Consider the following 25,349-nt stretch of genomic DNA (forward strand, 5'->3'; position numbering starts at 1 on the left):
GATGTCTTCCGTTGGAGGCCTTTCGGGGGAAGCAATAACCTGGGTCAAATCGTTTGAGGGGCGTAGTTCCCGAGTACGTTGGGGCGACGGTGCTTCTGATGCCGAGATCACTATTTGTGGTGTTCCTCAGGGGGCTTGTCTCTCCCCTTGCTTTTCATTATCTATATTATCACACTATGTAGGGATCTTGAAAACTCTGGTCTTTTCTTCTGCAATTATGCAGATGACTTTCAGTTGGCATTGGCGGTCAGTGGAGACAACAATAACGACCAACAAACATTGGATCAAGTCTATCTGATGGTGAAAGGGTGGATGGCGACTAACTGGCTCTGACTTAACGTCACAAAGACGGAGGTAACGTTATATGGCCCGAAACAAACCAGAGAGAAGCTGTATCCCCTGTACGACAACTTCCTGGTTGACTGATGTCAGAAATCAGTGGTACACAAGGTTAAGACCCTGGGTACTTACCTGGAGGCAAATGTAGATAACAACGCCCATGTTGATGCAATTGTAAGTACCACCAACTATCACTTGAAAGTGCTTCGTCAAGTGGCCCCTCTGGTTTCAGAGGATAACTGCAAGAAATTGGTCCGAGCTGTAATACTACCAAGAGTGGATTATTGCAATGCCCTCCTGGGAGGAGCCAAGAAGGCAGACCTTCAAAGACTTCAATAAATTCAAAACGCTGTGTTATGCAGTGTTTTCCAGTTGAAGCGCTCAGAGCCTACTTCAGCATAGAGTACAATTCAAACTTTTGACTATCTATCACAAGTGTGTTTGTTGTGATGCACCTATCTATTTTCAGAACAGGCTGAGATTATATACTCAGAGTAGATCTCTTTGATCAGCTAAGGCCTGCTCCCTACAAATAGACAGAGTTAAAAGAGCCTGCGGAAATGGCAGCACTTTTCATGTGCGGGCCGCACGGGATTGGAATGCTCTGCCTGTTTCTTTATGTAATCTTTTGTTCTTCAGGAAACGGCTAAAGACCTTTCTGTTCTCATAACTCTGACCTAACCATCTGTTTTATTAGATGGGGCCTATCTTTTCCTCTTCATGGCGCCTGGACGCCTGCAGGCTTTGGCGCCTTATAAATAAAATAACATACTGTCATCTTGTTGGTCCTCCTACCCAACTTCTTGGGGAAGCCTGCTCTTTGTACCAGGTTAGGGCAGAAGCCTGCTCCAAATATGTTAATCTACAACCAGAGTTAAGGGCCACTAGTACACAAACCTCCTGTCACTCATCTGTCTCTCCTGCCTTTCTCCTCCCCTAGAGTATATTTCTGGCCGCCAGTGGTCCAGCTTCCACGTAGCAGTATATTTGCAGTCCAACGTAGACATTTTGAGGATCTTTGGAGGTAGGAAAGGGTCATATAAAGACTACAGATTAACAGCGAGTTAAGTATGTGCCTTTGTAAAGGAAGTAAAGTGATGGTTTCATCAGAAAACAAATTGGGTGAGAATAGACTTTTTAACAATAAAAGTTTTATTATAGTGTATTGGTTAATTAAAACCTTAAACACTCAAAGCAAAATTTATTACATCATATCAATTCATAATAAAATAACAAAGAAAACCCTATTAAAACATTACATTGTTATCACATCTTAATCAGCTTTTTTACATATGCAAACTTAACATAACATATCTATTACATTTCATTACTCTTACACTTTGTATTAACCTTAATAATAATTTCATTATTTCAAATCATCCTAATTTCTATTAAAATCTAATCCTACATAATTAGCCTTACAATAAATTGCATCTTCAGCTTCCAGTGAGCATAATGTCAACTTATTAAAGATAAGCGAATAGAGCTTTCTGCTCTAGCTCCATTGCCCGGACCACCAAACTTAGTTCAATTTAATTTATCTCCTACAGACACTATTATTTTCCAAACACTGTATGCAGCCCCCACATACATCAAGGGCTCAGCCATATAAATAGTAGACCAAAATTGGTCTGTTGTGATACTGCTCTCATTACAAACAAGATCCTTATACCCATTATAATACCATCCTTGCAGTTTTATGCATGCAGTGAGGAGGTGCCTAGTAGTCTCAATCTCTGGTTTACAAAACCTGCACTCTTTTTTTTCAATAGTAACCCCACTCCATGCTCCAACATATTCATAGCTAGGAAGCATATTAAACCCCAACAACCTGGTAAATCTTGAAAATGCTTTATTTCCTACCTTCCACAGGTAATTCCGAGATGTATTAATTGATATACCCTGGAGGCAGTAAGTTGCAAACCTGCTCTTTTTAGCTAACCTATCCAAATACTCCATTAAATCCCATTATATTGCTTTCTTTTTCAAAAAGATATACAAGGAGTTCACATTAGAAATCTCTTTAGGTAATTTCATGTGTATCTTATCCAAAAAAAAGTGCTGGTGGTAATTTCCAAATCTTTCATTGCAACGTTCATTTTTCCTTGTTTATACGAAACCTTCCTTTTCTTCCAAGGTCATTTTAATGTATAGTTTGCAACATCTAATTTTCCACAGTCTCATCATAGAAGGAAGGCCTAACTCGCACCTAATGGCCTCTATTGGGATAGAATTTGCTACTCTTAATGCTAGTCTCCAGATTTAGGCTTCAATTTTACTTAAATCTCTTATAAAAGTAGGTTTAATAGTTTCTAATGCATACAAGGCGCCCGGGATGATACAAGTTTTCTACATTTCTAGAAGTCCCTCAATAAAATGCCCGCCCTTGGATGACATATGACATATGTCATGATAACATTCCATTTTTTCATCACCTTCCTCTCTATCATGTCCTCATAGTAATGTCGGGGGGATTATTTTTTAATGGTATACCCAAATATGGATAGGTCTCCACCACCACAATATCTTGTGAATCAACTTTCCACCTGAATTTACTTCTGTTCTTCATATCTCCCTTACCCCCATAGATGAGGATCTTAGTTTTACCCACATTCAAAGTGAGATTATTTTCTTTTGCATATTCGTACAAACCCCTAATCATCCTTTCTAACCCTACTGGGGTCATATCTAGGAGGATGTTATCATCCGTGTAGGACATCCAACTTATCGCCAAATCTCCTATCTTCAGTGGAAAGTTCTTTATACCTACAAAACTATCACCCATATCTGACACATAGATTGTAAAGGGTCGGCGATGTCACACAACCTTGTTTGATTCCTATATTAGTTCTAATAAGGGGTGATCTTATCTTACCTTTATTGACACAAATGTTAACCAATGTTTCCCTATACATTTCTTTAAGAAAGTGCAACACAGTGGGACATAATTTCCATTTTTCCACATTTTCCCCAGTCTTTCTCGATCTGCGCAGTAAAACGCTCTTGAAATATCAATAAAACAAGCGTATTATTGAATAGAATATCTCCCCCTGCAAAAAACCCACCTTCTCTGTGTAAGTTTGGTGCTAGTCATGGAAACCTATGAATTTGATTAAAAGCTGTTTGGCCACTGATATGCACATTATCTAGTTCATTGTTTTTGTCGTTCACAGGATATTTTAGATGAAATGAGAAAAGAATTAACAAAACTAAAAGAAGAATTAATTGATGGTAAGTGCACTGTATGCTGCAATCTGCCTTGTGGGGTCAGCCGGGGACTGTTAGAAATGTTTTTAATTGTGGTGAATTTGTGTATGCATTCCCCAATTGGATTCCTTTGACTACTCAGCTAATCATTCTTTCAAAGTGGAAAAATGGTGTTCCATTACATTGGGTAATATCTCCTCCTATTACAGCACTAAGAAGCTGGGGAAATCCAGCATGAGGCGTCGTATAAAAGTGATTTCTCAAATATGCTGCATTTATAGCCAATTACCCACTCTCGCCTTTTTTTGTTCTTACCACAATACATTTGTATTAATATGCAGTTTTTCCTAATTTGAAGTACCAATCTTGTCTTTTCTTCTTGGCTGTTGTGATGTATTGTGTAGCACTGCTGCAATGTGTCATCTTGCGAAGCACCTGTCTATTAAAAACCCAGCCCAAGTTTGTGCCTAATAGAAGAAAGTGCATCAACACTGTGCAAAGAGTTATGATTGAAACACCAAATAGTGATGGCGGGATAGAATTGCTCAAACACCTGCTGAAAACCATGAGGAAGACACGTTCGTACGATGACTGTAAGCCTACTGCATTGTGGTGTACAAAGCATTCTCCTCATACTGAGGGCAAAATGCGCATATCAAATCTTCCGCTTTATTGAACCACGTGACTAAAGTGGAACCTATCGGAGTGAATTAAATCTAAAACGGTTTTGACATTTCCTCCGTAATGTTGGTGTTAATTTTTCAAAGATTTGCTGATTCTGGAAAGTTGGCCATATTGCATTTCTAATTCTCCCTGCCACCAATCCTTTTTTTTTTTTTACTACATGAGTGTCTAGTTTATATTTCAACTATCTTATCTCCCTGGCCAGCCCCTCGTCCAAACCTAATTTAAAAATGTCTTTGATAAATAGGCTGCTGACTTAAACAAATTGAGATGCATATTAAAACAAGTATAACCTTAAACTCATTTGAGCTGTAGTCTATATTTAGCTAAACTTCATTCCAAGGACCACCTGCGATGGGTTTGCCCCAAAATGCTAGCATTTGCTTTTAAGAACACCTGTTGTGGATGTCCCCCAAAATGCCAGCGGTCCCTCCCCGTAGGATAAACCTGTGGTGGCTTTGCCCAACAAATGCAATTTACGTTAAGGATAGACTTGGTCTCGGCACAGTGAGCTATTGCAAGTATGGTGGGTTTATAGAGGTGCGTTTGCCTTACCAATAAGCCCTTCAATGCCACACTATACACTTTTTCCTAATATATTTTTGCATGGTTTTATGCTCTTGTCAAGTTGGTAGATTGTTTTATGTTCTTTACAAGTAATCTCATTAAAACAGGGTATTTTTGAAATTCACTAATTAAACACGTTTGTACCAATTGGACGTGACAATATATGAACCTGAATTGCGGACTGGTTTTGTGTGACATCCTGGAAAATAGGTTTATTTTTTAGTGCCTTATCCCCTGGGTATTCGAATATAAACTATATAACACCTATTCTTTTTGCACCAAATGGAGGATATAATAAACAGTATGTATGCATGCGCCTGTGTGTTTTTAATTAAGAAATTAACAAATGTGCCGTGTCTAGGTTTGCCTGAAAGAAAATTAATGAAATATGCTTACGGTAAGCTGATACATATACACACTTTTTTAGCACACAGTGATGTAGTGATAGTTTTCAATGCTAAAGTACGGTGTCGGTTGTACACTGCGAACAGCCGAAATATCGGTTTTTTAATCTCAAATGTAGCCAGGTCTGTTGATGTAATAGTGTGCAGAACAGGACACATTTTTCAGCATTTAAATGTATTTACTGAATTTGGAGCTTTATGTAAGTACTCTTTATTAAATTACAGCACGTTCTGAGATGGTGACATAACCTGCTCCAAATGTGCTGTAATTTCACAAAAGCCTGAAATGCCTTTTCAACGCTGAAAAGTGTGTGCGTATTGGGACTTTGGCACTTTAAGCATAGACCTAGAAAAAGTGGTTAAGGGGGGATATTGGGTATACAATCTAAGGTTCTGGTGATCTGGTTCTTGGAAATATGTAGAGCTTGCGGTTAAGCTGCAGCGTTGGAGAAATAATCGAATGGTCACAGGCGGAGACATAGCTCAGCCTTCATTCCCACTACCCCCACACCTCCCACCTTACTCCCAGTGTATGCCACTGTCCCACTGCCGAGCAGGTTCTATGATGAACCCTCAACTTTTTTTAGACCGCTTTGCTGAATTTGGGTTGTTGGGATGGATTGCTCCTTACTCCACTTATACCTCTTACTCCTCTCCCGCCTGCTTCTCCCCCCCCCACCTCCCCCACACACACGTATGGCATGAGGCAAGGATTAAAAATTCGGTAATCCTGCCCCTTTTTCACAATTTGTTTTTTTCTGTGATAAAAGTTCATAATTGGAGCTGATCGACAGGGCAGGCACTGGATTTACCAGCCACAAATGTAAAGCAATCATGGAGGACGTTATTTGAGCCAAGGTCCTACCCAATCCTACTTTTTTTAAATGCAGAATTCCACGGTATCACTTTTCATACAAGGCAAGATGCTACAGCTATTATTTATTTTTGGTCTGCACAATTACAACTTAGAATTCAAATGTTCCACACACAGTACAGCCACATGCTGGTTTACGCTCGGTATCTACAGGTATTTTAACTTTAATCATTTAACATTTAATACCCCTCCCTTTAAACCACCCACGTGCCAATCCTGTCCCTGCAGTGTCCGGTGAGCGTGAGGGGCAGAAAACACTATAACACTATAACACTTCAACGTATCTGGATGACTTTGAGGGATACTTGCTGAAGGGTCACAAAACGACATTACGCACAACATCAGGGCACATTCCACTTCCCTCATCAGAGTCTGGCTACTTAATCTGGTTCCTGTCCCATTACGCTCACCACTTCATCTACAAGGTCTGGTGGGGGTTGCTAGACATACTTCCTTAAACAGTGTCCATTCTATTTTCCTGGAGGCAGTAAATTGTGAATGGCTCCCGTGATCTTCTCAATCTCGTACATTTCCCTTGCCTTAAGGGCCCACATTTTTTCACTCGGGAGCTCTGGGCCTTTCCACTTTATCACCATGCATAAACTAGCAGCTAAAAAAGTGCGGCATATGGGAAAGGCGTTGTGATGCTGGAAATGCATCGGAGGGACAGGGCCTCCGTATCCTTGTCCTTTACTGCTTTATATCGTGTGTTCTGTCGTGTTTTCCATGCAGGAGTTCATGTGGGACTCCTGGCGGTGCAGCTCTATTTTGGTTTGGTGTACCGACCAATGGGATACCCTTATGGCACCCATGGATGGGGGTACAACCCTGTGCCCCTAGTGTATGTTTTTGGGCACCTGTGGGTGGCCCACAGAGCAAGGTACGGGCTGGTGGCAGCTCCGTCCTGAATTGACTGGTGCCCAGAGCGTCATCCATTTTGGGATGCCCAGGCCCTGTCATTGGAATTGGTGGATTCCTGATGGAGACAAGATGGCACCCGTGGCCTCTTGCCCGCCATTGCCTGTTACCTTGATCTTTCCCGAAGTCCCGGGAAGCCCTGACTCTGTCCCTTTCCCCTGACTGGCTGTTGGGTGGAAGTTCCATATATGGTAGTCTGAGGAAGTGCCGACCAGACTGGCTTGAGCCTTCCAAACAACCTTATGCTGTGGGTACACCTCTAGGTGGGACCTGGGTGAATGGAGTGTGTGACGAATATGCACTTCTTGTTGTGGATGTCTAGTTTCTGGTGTTTGACACAATGACTGAGACAGCCCTGCCTGAAACTGTTATGAATGCAGTGGGGAGTGTTGACTGGCTGGGTGCTTGACGCAATACACACAACTTGTTGTGAGTGTCTGGAGAGAAGTGAATGACCTGAATGCACTATGCATCTGATTGGCTGCCGGCCTGCATGAATGCCCTTCTGACCGATTGGTTGCCTGAGTGTGACCCAGCAGAATGAATGGGAGATCAACTAGTATATCTGGGGGCCTCTCACTGCTAGAATTCGTGTTCAGAAGCTGAAGTCCACTACGACGAGTAACTGGAGTAAACCTGAAGCTTAACCTTGAAGCATTGCTGGAAGAGAAGAATTGTTGTTGCTCTTCTTCATCAATCTGAAAGCTGCTGTGTCTCCAAGGACTGACCCAGAGAGGACCTGGTAAGGCACCCTCTTCCTGAGCTACGAGGGACCATCGTGCACAAGCTGATCTTTGCCAAAGCTCCCTGGTAGACAGACCTACGACAGGCTGCCGACCGGAGACTGGGACTGCCGCGGAATCCCAAAGAGAAGCGCCTGGGCTGTTGTCCGCCACTGTCAACGACCGCCGTCGCTGTCCGGATCCGCCATGCTCCCGTTGCCGAAGAACTTTCGATTCACGGACGCGCTCGTCCGCACCGCCGCCCGCCTTATCCCACTGGAGAAGGCCAGGCTATCGACACGCCGAGGTGCATCCGCTGGTGGGCTTCCCGCCACCCAAAGACCACAGAGACGCCGACGACTCGACGCCCTTGCTGGGCCACAGTTCTTTAAACTCTTTGCGGTCCAGAACCTTAGTCATTGAGGTGCACGCCTCTTCCTTGCAGGACGTTTCCAAGATCCCAAATTGCGTGCTCTAATAATCATATTCCGGGAGCCATTCTCCACACCTCCACCACTCTTAGCTCCTTAGGCTGAGTTAAAGTTGCATAGTCTTCGCAACTTCTGCCGCACCGAGCGGCCAATTCGGCTCTTGAGCTCTGAAAAGTATTCCCTTTTTATTTTTATCGGTAGCATCTGATAAAGGTAGAGCGCCTAATGGCGGCCCAGCCATGGCATTGTCAAGCCAGACCAATGATCAAGTGTACAAAAAGGTTGAGCAGGAGGAGCAGGAATTTTACTTGATAGAGGTCTTTGGTGTCTGTGGGTGCTTTCACCCCAAATATGTAATTTCGTCCATCTCAATGGGTATTACCAAATCTCTTGAGGTTAGCTCCCCCCTCCGGTCCTTTTCCCTCCGACTATGTGGAAACAGCGCTGATTTGTCTGTTTAACTTTAAAGCCAGAGACCAGTCCGAAGTCCCGCAAACCCTTGGGCAGGTATAGAGATTCTCTGGTTTGACATATAAAGGAGCATGTCGCCTGCATAAAGAGTAATCCTGCATTCCATTTCCCCTACTGTGATTCCTTCTATCCCACTCAGGTCTAACAGCGAGCAGCAGGAGGGAGAGTGGGCAGCCCTGTCTAGTGACCTTACCCAGGTGGAAATCTCTTGAGACACTGATTTACCACAACCTTCCCTGCCTGGTTTGTAAAGATCACCCTCACTCCCTGCAGGCATCACTCCCCAAACCCCCGTTTCCTGTAGTACCTTGAAAAGAAAACCCCACTCAACATGATCAAAGGCCTTCCTGGCTTCTATGCTTAGTAACACATGATCATCTCCCCCGGCCCACATCCCCTTCCATACATGTATGTTCCATCAAATCCAAGGTTTTCCGCATGGCATTACCCTGCCTTTCCTGTATGAATACTACTTAATCCAGATGGATCATACTAGGCAAAATGCCCTTCAGTCTCCGCCAAAACTCTAGTGAAAATGTTCTTGTCCATATTCAACAGAGAAATTGAGCAATGGGACTTAGAGCAACCCAGGTCTCTCCCCTTCTTCGTAAGCACTGAGTATCAGAGCTTTATTAAAAGATGGCAGCGCTATCGGTGTCTAATATGTAATTGTATAGCTGGGTCAGTCAAGGAACCAGAACAGGGGCACATTTCTTCTAGAAGCCAACCGTAGTCTTTCCCCTGTGCCTTCCCACTAGGTAGTTTCCTAACAGCCACCTGCACCTCTTCCTCTGTGCATCTATGAAGCCCTGGTCCTCTAACCTGAGAGTCTCCCTATATAGCCGTCCTATATATCGTGGCACCGCACCTTGGTCCAGACCTCCATCACTAGTATAGAGCTCTTCATAGCAAGTCGCAAAGCATTCTGCTATTCCGCTTGGATTTATCAAGCTGTCCATTTACATCCCTGACCCATGTGAACCTCCTCTCGGCCCTCTACGCCTGCAATCGCCCTGCCGCTAGAGCATCTGCCTTGTCCCGTTTCTCGTAAAATTTCAGTTTGAGGAATTCTATCTTCCTAATGGTCTCCCCCAATCCCATAGCTTTAATTCCTCCCTTCTCTGTTGCAGGATTTCCAAATTTCCCTCCTCTTATGTATCTCCTCCTCCCTGCACATATCCTTTCGGAGTTTATCCTCCACTAATCTACGCTCTTTTGCCTTGCCCCTTGCTAATTAGCAGGCCTCTCCAGGTGGCCTTCCCCATTGTCATTCAGTCGAAGTGTTCTTCCACCTTTGAGCTAAGCTGGTTGGCGAAGTGAGCATCACAGCACAATTTGTTGCATCTCTATTGCAACTTCCTTTTATGTATACCATCAATATCCAGCTCCATATCCTCCATGTCGTGGTCCGACCATGCAATTTGACGGGTAATGCACTTGTATATCTGTGAAATGTGTGGCTGGCATATGAGGAGATAGTCTATGCGCGTGTAGGTAACATGCAGTTTAGAATGGAAAGTGTATCCCCTCTAATCTGGGTGGGCTGGTTTCCAGAAATCTGCCAATTCCCTACTTTCAAGGGATCTTCCAAACAAGTCCTCTCTAGCCTGACTGGCATCCCGTAGGTTTTCCCCCTTGGAGAAGCGGTCATAGCTTGCGTCTGCCCAGGAGTTAGTCTTAACCTTCTAACCGTCAATCCTTTCTGCATTTCCAGTATCGTGTCCAGCGCCTGCATATAAAATGCCCTCTGCCCTTGATTTGGGACTTATACTGTGGCACACATCCATATACCTCCCCAACTTGCCCTGGACAATAAGTCTAACCGCCATAAGCAGATTAACCTGCACATGTTGCATATGAAAACATCTGTGCAAAACCATACCCACCTTCCCCCTTCCTGGTGACTTTAGACACCCAGTACAAGTGCTCGATCCCTGCGCCCCTGAGCGGTCTTTACGCCCCCCGCCCCCCCTCAATCACATCTCCTGCAAAAATAGGACATCCAGTCAAGCCCTCTGGAATTTCCTCACCACCAGGGAGTGTATGGTGGGTGAGTTACGACCTTTAACATTCAGCATCCCCATCTTCGGTCGGGACTCCCATTTCAGTCTCTACCCCTTCCCCCATCTGGAGTCTCACCCCCTCCCCTTGATTCCCTTCAGCCATCCCGTCTCCTACAGCTATTCACCTCAGGCCCCGGAACCCCCCTGAAAAATACTGCCACCCCAGCCCCCCCCCCCTTCCCTCTCAACAAACAATAACAACCCATGAACAAAAAAATAAATAAACCGGGTCCCCGTTAAGACTCAGTCTTCATCCAGGGCTTCCCCTTAAGGTTTGGACGGACCAGCCGGAGTCGTCTAGCTTATCAGTTGTCTGCAAGGCGGACACACAACCGTCATGACTGTCCCATTGCTGTCTGTGCAGTGTGCATCACAATGTTTCCCAGGCAAAGGCTCATTTAGCTTCTGAAACTTCCATCCCACCTTACCCCTCCGTCTCCTCAGTGGTCCCTGCGATGCATTAGGATCTCTGGATTCATTGCCATTGTGCCTGCCAACCTCACTTGTCTTGTCTGAGCTCTCTTCCAATGCATCAGGGCTTGCTCAGCCCCTTTCCCACTAGTTATACTAAAGTCCCAATTCCCAATCTCAAAGAGCAAAGCAAATGGGTAGGCCCATCTATATTGGATACCCTTCCCATCAGCCATTGGGTTAGGGGATGGCAGTCTCTTCTGCATGCCAATGTCATACAAGAGAGGCCTTGAAAATACTGCACCTTCAAGCCCATATACTCCAGCACTTGTGCCTGCCTTGCTCTGACCAGCACCACCGTCTTCTCATCATAGCGCAAGAATTTTGCAATGATGGAGCGATGCACTTGTCTGAATGCTCTGGCAATACTGTGGGCTCTTTGATTTACACTTCCCCCTTCGGGCTGGAAGAGAAGGTTCACAATGTTCTTGCACCTTGGATTCCACTTGTGCGAGAGTCTCTCTGTCCTTTTCTGCCAAGAATCCTGATGTTTCTCCGCTCCCGGTTTTCCAGATGGTCTATCTTCAGAGCCATGTCTTCGTCCATCAGTTCCATATCGGTCATTCTGGCTCCCATATTCATTTCCATCAAATCAGTTAATTTGATTTTTTTCTAGGCCCTCTACTCTTCCCTCTTTTCCACCTTCCCACACAGCTCTGAAATGGAGGTCTGTATATCCCCCCTGAGGGCTTTGATCTCTGACATTATACCTGCAATGTCCTCCTTGATGGTTCCCCTCCTGCCTCAACGGCGCGAGCCATGACTTCCAAGGCCCCCCTGTCCTCTGCTCTTCTAAACCTCATGAGTGACGCGACTGTCTTTCCATGTCGAGTGGCGGGTCTCTTTGCAGCCGTCTTTCCAGCAAAGCTCTCAAGACGGGCCTCAATGCAGCATCTCGTGTCCGCTCTCCGTACCACTCTCACTCCCTGGGACCTCCAGGCGCCATATATTCACTAGCCCCCCACCTAGGGCACCTCCTCCTGTGATGTGGCACCTCCTCACACTTCAGCCCCTTCGCAGCCATGCCTGCCACCCTCAAATCAGGCATACCTGGTTCGGGGTCCGTCCTTCAAACGCCCTTCTCACTCCCCTCTTTCCCTCACAACACTCCTCTTGTTGGCTCCCTCTGCTTTGGACCAGCACCCGCGCCTCTGGCCTGGCTGTTCCTACTCTGGGCTCTGTGCCACCTTGTGTGGTGCTCTTGCCGCCACACTGCTGCCAACACCTACAGGATCTCCCACAGGCACAAATATGTGGCTCTTCTGGCCTGACTCTTCACGTTTGGGTTTCTCGATGTACCCATCCACCACCACCCTGGCAACAGGGCCTCTGTACCTCTCCTCTGAACAGCCCTCCAGCATGGTGTGCACCTCCAGGATGTCTGCGCCCCCGTCGGCACCCTCCCCTGCCGGCACTGCGCTTGGGGATCTCTATGCTGTATTTCTCGTGCAGCTGCTTTCAGCAAGTCACAGCTCAGCTACTGATGGCTTCTCTGCTCACCTGGTAGGGGCCGGAGGGTGCGCACCAGGCCGAATGCCACTGCTATTGTGGCTTCCTAACACGCTTTGCCAGCTGCGGAGTATCCCAATCCACATGTTCTCCTCCGACTCGCTCCCAGTCAGGGATGCAGCACCATCTGTCGGCTGCGCCTCTTTGTTCCTCTGTGCGGCTTTCCCAGCCGGGGCTGTACCCCGTGATCTCTATTTTCCTTTCTTCAGTTTTCTTCTCTGCTGCAGGGCAGAATTTTGTCTGGTGTACCAGGTAGTTTGAACTGTTCTACATGTTGCAGGGGTCGGCCTCTGCTTGTGTGCCTGGCCCTGCTGGCATATCGCCCCTCCTCCACCGGCAACCCGATGCACAACTTAACGTCATCTCTTAATTTCCAGTAAGGCCGAGCCGGCGTTAAAACGGCCATTACGATCCGTGCCCCCTGGTGTTCTCCGCTGTAGCTAATTCTATGGAGGGGGCATTAAATACTGTACAGGAATGAAGTTGTGCAGTTATGTCAGATTGCCTAGCAGCAGGCCTAATGGCATGGAGCATGTAAGGAAGGTCTACAAATGTAGTCTTTATTCTTTACATTACTCCAACCCTGCAGGAAAAAGGATTGGCTACGTGTACTGGCTCAGTCACCAGCGTTCTGTCACTGTAAGCTTATAAGCCCACCTTAGCGTTTGTCAGCACCGTTTTGATGGCCTTCTGTGCGTGTCATGGATTGTTATGTCTTGACTGTAGGGTCAAAGACCAGACAGAACAGAAAATAGGATTGTTGACCATAATTGTATAAGAAGGGAGTTGTGTGGATGGAGTGGTGCAAGGAAACCCTGCAAAGTAAATTATTTGCCCCCAATAGTTTGCCTGTGTTTGTTCATCTGTTTGTATGTGGAAAGTACATCTAAAAAGTACTTGTATGCACATTTTGTCTGTAGTTCCATCACCTATATTGACTTAATAGATTCCTGCTGCTAACACAACACATGTCCTTACTCATGGCATTCGCTGTTTTTTAGTCCGTATGTTGGCCTTGAAGCCGAAACCCTGGCCAAATTGCAAAGAATGCTGAGCTACGCAAATGGTCATCTCTGCACCAGACTGACCACAGAACAGTCTCTAAAATCATTGCATTACTTTCAAATTATTAGAGTGATGTGTTAAGTTATCCTTTTCCCACACAGCCATGCAACCAACAACTTAACAAAACTACTGCTTGTACTAACAAAACCAAAGCCCCAAGGATGGCTTCCAAAATAAACTTGTACTCTGCAAAGTGAGAGGTGGTTTTCTGGAGGAGATCAATGCAAGCACAAGACCAATTCCTGCTACATGTGTTGCAAATACGGAAAGTACCTCCGCGGGTTGTAAATCTTTCTCTTCAGGCAAACGCACAGGCTGAAATCTTAATACTGCTTTTGGTTTGGTCAGGCACTTCATTGTACAATGCCGCCCTCTCTTCTACAGGAGTACTCCGAATTGATTGCCCAGCAGCATGAGAGGCAAGGAGAATTAAAATAGAAAGACTCTGGTGAACAAAGTCTTGTTACTGTTACTAAGTGACTATTGTTTTGTATAAATGAACGTGCTGCCCGATTTTTAACTGCATTTTGACCCTGGTTTTATATATTGCTTTTAGGCTCTTTAGGTGCCAGTTTTAAAAACTTTGGTTTTTATTGCCTAGACCTTTTTAGAAGTGAGTGATCTATTTACTGCTTCCTGGTCCATTTTAAGAATAATACTAATTCCCAATTCACTGCGGTCTGTTTTATTTACTTGGCGTTATCATGAAAGTGCTCATATTCGAATTTCCACTTTAGCTTGGTTTTAGCCTTTCGCTTGGGAACTAAAATTCCCTGCATTTTTGTAGTCTGTTAACCTATTTCTTAAACGTCGGGTGCGTCGGCGGCGCTCGGTTGTCCAGGGGCCTGCGTCTTGGTTTTTGTGGATACATGATCTCCTGCACATATACCATCATGCAAGTGTTTGCCGGGATTGAGGAGGCTAAAGGTAGAGCGGCCGCACAGAGATCTGAAATTATTAACCTGTATCTTGCTCAGGGATTATCGCCGGCTTTAGCAGCTATACGCATGCAAACACAAGGTACGACAGAGCTCGTCCGAGCGAAGGACATTATGCAACCTGTAGAGCGGGTGGAGATCAATGTGTATCCAGTCTGAGTACGGACAAGTTGGATGTTACTGATTTTTGTAACTGCTCAGAACATGGGAATGGCTGGGCAAGTGAGACATTTCTTCAAAACGAACAATTTAGATGATGGATTGCAATTGCACTCGTCGTTAAGAGGTTATGGACCAATGTGCCAAGACACTATATGATACAGGAATTAAAATATTATTCAATATGAGGTCCCTATTTAAACATGCATTAGCTATTGCAACTCACGTTTTTGATCAAGATGTGGACACTTGTGCTCTGACCGAGACCTGGTGCCGTGCTGTGGTAGGACCCACTGTTGCACTAGCTATTCCTCAGGAGTATGGAATTTTGCGTCGGCATAGATGAGGAAGAGGTGCAGGCATAGCTTTTATTTATAAATCCACATTTGAAGTTTGGGAAGTTGAATTACCAACTATTAATGGGAATTAAATTCTGCAAATAAAAATCAGATCTGATTTGCAAACTTTAATATGGTTCTGGTACATAGACCTCCAGTCCCTATGCCTGAATTTACTACGCACCTTTGTAATATCATTTTACCCGGTCTCAAACTAAATATCAAGGCAATTGTCCTCTGTGATTTTAACTTATGCTTGGGCAATAGCTCTGATCCTATAGTCAATCCTCTGAAGGTTTTGCTAGACAACTTGCGCTTTCAGCAATTGATAATCACCTACACATTCAATAGGAAATGCCCTCGATTGTGTAGCCCTACATAATGTCAAAAGACTTGAAGGTCTTACCCTGCCCTTGGTCAGATAATATTTTGTGCATTTTACAGTAGCTTGTGAAAAGCCCATAAAACTTAAAGCTTCACAAAAGATTAGTACAGTAAAACGGACCCCTCTAGCTTTGGAGCCTTGGCTATTACTGATAATTAATAAAATGTCATGATCTCCAGCTAGCCGAGGCAATTGTTAGTGTTTATACACAAGTAATGCAGGAAGCTACTGAAACATTGGCTCCTCTTCGGATCATATCTGTTGTGAGAAAAGGCAAGGCTTGGTTTTCCTCAGATCTTGAAAAACTTGAAGCAAACTAAGTGTTTCTATTCTTGGAGATCCTGACAGCATGACCACGATAAGTATCTTTACAAAGTGTCAGCTAAAAAGTTCGAATTGGCCTTTATACCTGCAAAAAAGGGCGTGTTTGATGATAGGATAGCGATTGCCCATTCAGAATCTAAAGAACTCTTTAAAATGTTGAGGGAACTCGAAGACCCTTGTGATAATAAATCTGATATCCCTATCAAAGATGCTGCTTGTTGTACACGGATCCCGGAAGCTATGCTAGGAAAGCTGGATGGGATAAAGAGGAATATAGTCTAATCAGGAGATTACTGGATTAGTGGTCCAGCTGGCTCAGGTCAAAGTTTGCAAGACCATCAGTTTGGCTTTAAACATGTGACAGAGTTAGAACTGGCAGTGATTGTTGCAATCCTTAAGTCGACAAGTTGTAAGGGGGATGTTTTTCCTGCGATGGTAGTTGAGGCTTGTGCGCCTATTCTCATCAGCTCTCTATGTAAATTTGTCAACGGTTCTTTTACAGAGAACTATGCACCGGCAGTTGCTAAGAATGCCTGGATCACTTCTTTATTGAAAAAGCCAGGCTTATGTACTACCATACCTACAAACTATAGGCCTATTACGAACACGCCGTTCCTTTTTTAAACATTTTAGATATGGTGGCATATATTCAATTTTCAGCATATTTATAAACATGTGATTTTAAACAAATGGCAGTCCGGTTTTAGACGAGGGCATGGTACCGAAACGACTACTTCAGTTTCTAGATAAGGGGACGCTGCCATGCTCATTCTGTTGGACCTGTCTGCGGCTTTTGATTTGATTAACCACGGATTGTTGATCACCAGATTGAAGGAGGTTACCAATTTCCCCGACAAAGCCGCACTCTCGATTGGTTCATTTTTGAGCAATCAATGGTGCAGAGTTTGTAGCAAGGAAGCAGAGGCCCAATCAGCTCGAATTGACTATGGCGTGCCCCAGGGGGCTTGTATATCCCCTTGACTGTTGAATATTATTACTGTCCCTTTTTTTAACTTGTTAGAATAAAATATTGGTTTTACGAATTACGCCGACAGCACGCAATGTGTCGTCCCTTTAACGGGGATGAAAAAATTGTGAATAAAGTGTATGAACTTATTCAAACCTGGATGGTGGGCGCTTAATAAAAAGAAAACAAGCTGATGGTAGTCGGCACTGAAAATAAAATATGGAGATTGATTACAGATTACAAGCAGTGGCTGGCTACGACATCAAACACAAAAAAACATGGTCTAGGTTATTTTGTTATTTTATGGGCTGAGAGTCTAAGGCTAAAGGATAAACTACACAACACGTATATACCCACGACATCAAGACACAAAAAAAGGTCAAACAGCTTGGGGTCCATTTGGACCAACGCCTTAATATGCGGGCTCAAGTCAGTAGCTTGGTCTCTTCTACAGCGTATTATATTAAATTGCTGGCGCAATTGCGTCCATATATCTTTTGCAAACTGTGAGACAGTAGGTAGGGTGATTGTGGGCTCTAAAGTAGATTACTATAGTAGCCTACTCGTGGGCTTAACTAAATCAGACTGCAAATCATACAGAATAATTTAGTGAGGGTCCTTATGGGTCTCAAGAGGAGAGATCATGTCTCTATTGCAAGACATTTGCACTAGCTACCCATTGAAGCCAGGATACAATTTTGTCTATTGATGACCCATAAGTGCTTAATGTAAACTCACTGTACTTGTGCGAAGCAGTGCGTCTGATATCAAGTGTCTGGTCTCTCGGCTCTAACCATACCAAGCGGCTTGAAACACTGGCATGTAAGTTGACGCAGGTTTTGAAAGGTGTTTTCTTTTCAGCAGCGCCAAAGGCTTGGAATGCATTGTCCCCGGGTCTGCGAGCCCTGACATCAACTGCAATTTTTAGAAAGTTTGAAGACCCTACAGTTTAGATAATGGTCTAAACTGTCTGACGGTAGGGATTCGCCAGGGTGTATACTGTTATGGGTTCACATTTTGTACTGTTCTGATTGTTTATTATGTTTTCTATGTTGTTTGTTTTTTGTCTGCGCCCTTAAGCCCCTGGTTCATTGGTGTGCATTACAAATCTATTAAAGTAAAAGTTAATATGTCAGTGCTTAATGTAATAGTGTGGCAAGCATAACTTTCACACCGTTTTCAGTGATTAAAGGTATTGACTGGGTATATGGGCTTTAAGCGCTTTCAAATGACAGCGTGTTATGAGATGGTGATGTCACTATCTCAGAATGCACTGTCATTTTACAGGGTACTTTAAATCCTCTATACCCAATAAATACATTTCAACACTGAAAAGGGTGTGCAAGTTCGACACACTATCGCATTAAGCATAGACACAGTAAAAAAAGAAATGTTAATCGCGCTTAATGGAGTCCTTTTTGTATGCCTTAATGTATTGACGTAGAAACTAACATTTGCGCACACTCCCACACCCAATGTGCCTGTTCATACATGTCCACGGCGCACAGCCGCTCCTACATCAGTTTCTCCAGTTGGTACACTCCCGGTCACAAATGGGACCCCTGTCGCCATAGGAATCAATGGGAGTTGTGACTTTCCTGTTGAATCCAATAGCTGGAAGGCTTTCCACATCCACAGGAAAAACTGCGGATCACAGCATGCGGCTCATTCGCTTTAATGTTAGCGCTTGAAAAATGTCTTCTGTTAATTGAAGCCGATCCATGCACTCCCACAGTCCATGATTTAACTTTGTATATTTTGTGTACTTCAATCGGTTGCCTACCGATGCGATGAGATAACTGAAAACATCAGTAATTGTAGTCTATCAATATGTCCGAGCCTGCTACGATTTTCTGCGAAGATAACTCTCGAATACGTTTTAGCACTCGAGCTTCAGTCTATTTAAACAAAGGGTACCACTAAAATTCTTTGCCTCAAACACAAAAAAAAGTAAGATATTCCCTGTTTGTTAAGTAGGCCTCTTGCCGTATATATGGCATACCTAGCAATTAAGTATTGCGGAAAAATGTAGGTTTCTCGCCATCGAGTCTCATCAGCAAAGCAACTGACACCCTCCCCTTGAATCCGGACCATCCAACCTATCAACAGCCTGCTCTTCCTGTAACAAGTTGTACAGGCTGAACAGGAGTTGTGCCAGCATACAGCCACCCTGTAGTGTTAGAAAATGCTTCAGTATGGTATTTTGTTCCCAAACCTCACATAGGCCAAAGTGTCTGTAAGCATGACAGATTGCCATCTGTAAAAGTCCCAGGTTTTTTCATTTTTAATACTAAAATGATGTAGGAAACCGATGGCCAAATTGTGTTAACAGTTTCAACAGAACAGGCACCCAAAACTTGGTGTTAAACTTGCATGCCCAGAAGTATAGAACACAGACCAGAACCTTTGTAAGATGGTTGTACAATAAGTACCTCCAACGTTTCTGCCACAGTAAATTCGGACAGTTTACCATCGAAATGTCTGAGAAGAAACTGAGGTGGTAAACTTACTCGCCATTACAAAGTTTAGCAAAGTGATCAATCGACATTGAAAGTGCACTCCATTGTGATCCTTTATAAAATTGAATCCTGCACCCCACCTATTGTTCTGCATTTGTACCCTCTTTACTACTAGGCCGCATTGGAGTAAGAGCCAGGAATATGCAATGCAGCTCCCCTTTTTCCTTCTTCATCTTTCCTCTTCCACTCGCCATCTCTCCTATCTTCTGTAACTGCTACACTATCACCTATCCTCCCTCTCTCACAAGGTCCGGATGAAAACAGCACAAGACACATTCTGGGAGCCAATCCTGGCCTTCCCATCACAGACACCTATGTCAGTGCATCTTCAGAGAGATTCTCACAAATATCCTTTTCTCTGTCCCCACTCCAGACCTATGCACTTCTCATCTCTAATCTCTCCCCTTTTACATTCTCTCCCATTAATGGTGGCACCAAGTGGAAAGTCCTCTTGGCGGGCTTCTTCTCATCACGCCGCATAATTGTCTTCCACACTGGCACTATCCTGGTTCAGGGTCTTCAAGCTAAACTCCTTCTCTTTGACTGAATTCTGCCTTCCCTTATTATCTTTCTTCATTCTCCTGCCTCTCCCCCTACCGCTCTATCCCCCCACCCCTCTGACTGGAGTACCACGCCCCTGAAAACCTTCAAAGACAGTGACCGTCTCCACCTGGTGACTCTTAATGCCCGCTGAGCCAACAAACACTTTGCTGACATCTGCCTCCTTCTTGAAAACAATGACCTAGACATTCTCACTCTTACCGAGACATGATTCAGTGCCAGCTCAGTCACTGCTTTTGACTGTGCTGGCAGTGGGGTTGCCTTAATATTCCCTGCGTGGGTTCCTTCTGCCATCTTACCCACCCAGCTCTACTCTTCCTTTGAGAGCCTGGTATGCAAGTTGGTAATCTCTTCCTCCTCCACCCTGACCGTTGCTACCATTTACCAGCCGCCAGGCGCTACCTCCCTGTTAATCTATGAATGAGCTGATTTATGGTTCTCCTTACTTTCAACCTCCTCCAGTCTGCTCCCCTTGGGTGATCCCATCCAGTTGGACTCCCCTGGCATGGCATCCACTCTTTTTATTGACCTCTGCTTCTCTCTATCCCTCTCCATTCTCCCTTCAAGTCCAACACACTTTACTGGACACACTCTGGACACTCTCATCCAATCTGACCTCCCTCTCTCTCCTCTGGTCACCCCTCTCTCTAGGTCAGACGACTCTTCTCTCCTCCCACCTGGATTCCTTTGGCGCTCCGACCGCACCCCCCAAAAGCCCTACCAACCACCTTCAAATACATCCGCCCGATGAAATGAGTGTCAGCTGCTGCCTTCACTTCCACCTTTATCCCCCTTGTCCCTTGTCCTAACCCAGACTCTACCACCGACACTGCTCTCAGCAATTTCCAGTTGTCCATCACCAACACCCTAGACATTCTTGTCCCCAGTCATGAGGATCTGCCTGAAACCCACCTCTAAGCTTAACACCTGGTACGACTCCAAACTTGCAACCTTGAAACTAAAGTGCAGAGCTACAGAACTGAAGTGGCAAACTTCAGGCTCACCCTCTGACAAACTGGCCTGCCGCCTACTCCAAAGGCAATACAGACTCTCTGTGCCAAGAAAAGGGCCCACATTCAGGCACGGGTATCTGGTACATCCAACAACACGGCTGAACTTTTCCAAATCTGCAGCGAACTAGCCAACCCTTCTGCAATCTCCTCCTCCCCTCTTCCTTCCCAGGCCCCTCTGCAATGCACTGGCCACTCACTTTGCCACCAAAACTCAGAGCATCCTTGTTACTCACTCTCCCAACCCATCCCACACCCCCTTGCCTCCCTTGGTCCCTCACTCTCCTCCTTCGCCCTTGTCTCACCTGAAGAAGCCATCAGAGTTGTCCGCTCCATGAAGGTCTCTTCCAAACAGGGTTCCCCTTGCTCATCCAGAACCATCAAGAACAACTTTGGCTCTCTTACCCCCACACTCGCTGATCTCTGCATCCACTCTTTTACCACTGGATCTTTCCCCTCCTTCCTCAAGCACTCCCTAGTGCGCCCCTCCTTAAAAACCCATCAACATACCCTACCTGTCCAGCAACTACTGCCCCATTTCCATCACCTCCTTCCTGGGGGAACTGCTGGAGAAGTTGGCCTTGCCCCAACTCAACTCTCACACTGGGCTTGTTGGTGTTCTCCACGACCATCCATCTGGATTCCGAGCATCCATAGGCACAGAAGCTGCTCTTCTGAACACCCGCAAACAACTGCTCGCATCCCTGGATTCCAACTCCCCAGCTGTCCTCATCCTACTTGATCTCTCCTCTGCCTTTGACACGGTTAACCACCCCGTCTTCATACAAAGGCTCCACGACACCCTTGGTATCTCGAAACGGGCACTGGACTGGCTAACTCACCTTCTTCCTAACTGACCACTCTTCCCAAGTCATCCTGGGCACCTTCTTGCCTACTTTCTTTTCCACTTGGCTCTTTAATATCTGCCTTATTCAGCTGGCACTCCTCATCTCTCCCTCAACGTTCAGTGTTATTCAGACACACAACTCTTTTTCAAACTTCCTGCTGACCCTCTTGCACCTTCCATCATCCCTGACTGCTTATCTGCCATCGAGGCCTGGTGCACTTCCCAGACCCTCCAGTTTATAGCAATTTTGCAATCCTGCAAAATGCAGCGAAAAATTGCTGTTTTTGCAAAAACACCCACAAAAATGGCTGTTTTTGCAACAACAAAAAAATACTCAAGGGGGCCAGTTTTGCGCAAGCACATCTCATCACTTGGGCAAAAAATAAAAGGCAGTCCGATCCACAAACGACATCTGAATGGACGTTTCTTATATGCGCCCATTCAGATTTCCTTTTTCACCCCTTTGCGCAAATCGGGGGGGTGTTTCTGCGCATTTAAAAGCGCATCCCCAATTGACAAGCTAGATGCGCTTTTAAATGTGAAGAAATTGTAGGCCACCCTATGTGGCCACTTTAAATACGTGCACAAGGGATGCCACTGCTTTACAGGGTCTTTACTGACCCTACTGACTCATGCAAAACGTACAAAATTTAAATTAAAAAAAAACATTAGTGAGACAGCTGCTGTCTCACTTGCATTTCAGTTCCCCAAATGGGATAGAAGTTTTTTTTTTTTGGCGTTGATTTTTACATTGGCAGTGCCCTTAAGCCCTTAATGGCCAGTCACAGTGAAATGCACGGGGAGCCTGTAGACCATTATCGGGAGAGCGCTTCCAACACAAACGTTTTGAAGGCTACTGGCCAGCGCATTATTTGCGCTCCAGCTCAGCCCTGTGGAAATGTGCAGGTCACCTTCGAGTTTAAGGTGGCCTGCTCATTTCCGAAAATTGGTTATCTAAAAATAGCACCTCCTCTGCTCTATCTTTAGATGCCCCATTTTTTAAGGCCAAAATCTACAGTTATCTTCAAAAAATGAAGAATTGTCACAATATGCGAGAGAAAGCAGTGAGATGGTGAGTGATGAATGAGCTATGGTGTGGTAGGCAAGAAAGCAAAGAGATCAGAGGGAGAGCAGTGGGTCAGGGGGAGAAGCAGTGGGCAAGAGAGCAGAGCGGATGATGTGGGGTGGTGGGCCAGAAATCCGAGGGAGTGGAGGTACAGAAAGTGGAAGGAACATGGGCTCAGGGGTAGTAGTGGGCCATAAGCGGAGAGGTGTTGGCCAGAAAGGGGCAGTAAACTGCAGATTAGAAAGGGTGAGGGAAGAGTGTGATAGAATGGGAGAAATGATGGAAGATGCAGAAGTAGCACGCAAGAATGAAGGACTGTATACTGCGGGAGGAATTCAGGAGCGTACAGTGTGAGTTGGGAGTATGATTTGGAGTTTGGCAGGGACTAGAGAGCGCAAATTGTGACTAGGCAGTGTGACAGAGCATGCGAGTATGTGTTTGACTGAGCGTGAGGTTCACAAATACAGGTTGTGATGGGGAATTGGTGAGACGTGTGAGGTGTGTTGGGTGAGAGAGGTGTGTGGGTGTTTGCAGGATTGGGGAACTTAGAAGGGGAACATTTTCAGCATTACAACTGATAATAATTAATAACGTTAATAATATGAAATAGGAATGCACATTATACCAAAAAACGTAGCTAAGACAAACACTGTTCTGCCAAGCTAGAGACCTCTTCCTATTTGATACAACAGATACATATATTGACACCTTGGCTCTCTTGTAGCCTTGCACACAGCCTCTTTCCTGCAATATACCAATCTTGCACCCTCCAGTCAATAAAAATTGTGCTGCAAAAAATACTGCCATAAATAAAGGTTTGTGCCGCAAAATTCGCCATTTCATGCCGCAAAATCCTGGAGGGTCTGAATCTCTGCCTCCATGCCAGCAAAACTGAGATCCTTCCCATTAGGACCCCTGCTCCTGCCTTCTCACCTTCACTGTGTCCTTCCTCCATGGGCTTTCACCTGCTCTGTCTTCTGAAGCCAGAAACCTTGGAGTCCTCTTAGACGCCTCTCTCTCTCCTTCCTCCCTCACACTCAGGACATTGCCAAGAAGTCCCACTTTCAGCACTTCCTTCTCAAAAAATTCTACCTTATCTGCCATCGAGGCCTGGTACCACTCCCCCCCCCCCCCCCCGAAGCTCAATGTTAACTGAGCAATGGTTCTCCTTAGGCTTGACTATTGCTATAGCCTCCTCCTGAATCTGCCTTCTTCCACTGTGCGACCCCTCCAGCTAATCCAGAATAGGGCAGCAAGACTTATCCTTGGCCTCAAGCCCAGGGACCACATTTCTCCTGCCCTAAAAAGTCTTCACTGGCTCCTGGTTGCTTCACGGCTTCAATTAAAATCCCTCTATCATCCACAAGGCTGTCTGGGGCCAGGGATCACACTATCTGCAACGCTCTCTTACTAAATATTCTCCCTCTAGAACTCTTCGTTCCTATGGCACCAGCTCTTTGTGTGTAAAGCGTTTCGCTAAACAGAGGGCAGGAGGTCAATCGCTTTCCTCATCTGTCTCCCTCATATGGAACAGCCTCCCCCTCGGACTTTCTTAGTTCTGGAAGCGCCTAAAGACTTTCCTCTTTACCTCCTCCCCCCCCCCCTTCTCTCCTCTGCTAATGCTTTGATTGGTGTCCAGGGGCCCTTACGCATCCTCGGGGCCCTGATCTCCCACACCAAATCACCCCCAGCTTCCGTCTATCCTCTGCACTTGCCTTGGCACACCCTCCATCCTGGAGGCTCGCACTTACCATACCTTTCATTTCATCTTTCGCTCATCCACGAGCATGGGTACCCCAGCACCTACCCACACTCCCCCCTCCCTTCTTCACTTGCACGTTGTGAATACTCACAAAGGATAGTATGTTCATCCTTTTTTACCCTCCACTGTTTAATATTTTTAGCTATTGTAATGTCTCATTCCCATGTCCCCTCCATGTTGCCCTGTGGGCGATTTGAAACAGAATTTTCTTGCTGTATAAACGTCTAACAAGCAAACAATAAATGAAGACAAACCTCCCATCGTCCCCTTAATTTTGAGTTAAGTCCCTGTGTAATCCTGTTCCAAAATGTCTTATGGTTTTACCGCTTTTTCCGTAGCATTGAACTTCGTGAAGCCTCACAAGCTGGCTCAGTTTAGCCACATTGCAATTTGTATTGAGTGTTCTCTTTACTGTGATCTGATTGGGATTTTTTCACTGCAGATTTGAACGATTTAGGGCTTCTTTACATTACTCATTTACATTTAACCAGTGGTCAAGCGTGGTAGATTTAGTGGAACCCTTAATATTACTCGCCAACACAGATGTAATGGTATTAGTCAAGTTGGAGTATGCCACCACTATTTAAAAGGGTAGAGTTTTCACTCAAAACAGATTTCTGTTAGGTTTTATAAGGTTAACACATGTTTGTGTCTTGTACCACGGAATCCCATTTTATGTTTTTGCTGGTGCGGATTAACAAGTGCGCATTGTGCAGGAACAAGGTAATCCATGTTAGATTAAGGGAAT

General features: G+C 45.1%; 1 protein-coding gene across 3 annotated transcripts in view; it reads left to right on the plus strand.

Moving 5' to 3' along the window:
• Positions 1-25,349, plus strand: part of ENAH (ENAH actin regulator) — a 1,361,004-nt gene that overhangs the window by 1,309,100 nt on the left and 26,555 nt on the right. For all 3 annotated transcript variants that reach the window (XM_069608703.1, XM_069608701.1, XM_069608702.1), the window contains one exon: positions 3,513-3,570. In XM_069608703.1, the coding sequence (XP_069464804.1) occupies positions 3,513-3,570 (58 nt within the window). The remainder of the gene's footprint in view (positions 1-3,512; positions 3,571-25,349) is intronic.

This window comes from Ambystoma mexicanum, chromosome 4q (genome assembly GCF_040938575.1).
Source record: "Ambystoma mexicanum isolate Mex_15411 chromosome 4q, UKY_AmexF1_1, whole genome shotgun sequence".
In the NCBI taxonomy this organism is placed as follows: Eukaryota; Metazoa; Chordata; class Amphibia; order Caudata; family Ambystomatidae; genus Ambystoma; species Ambystoma mexicanum.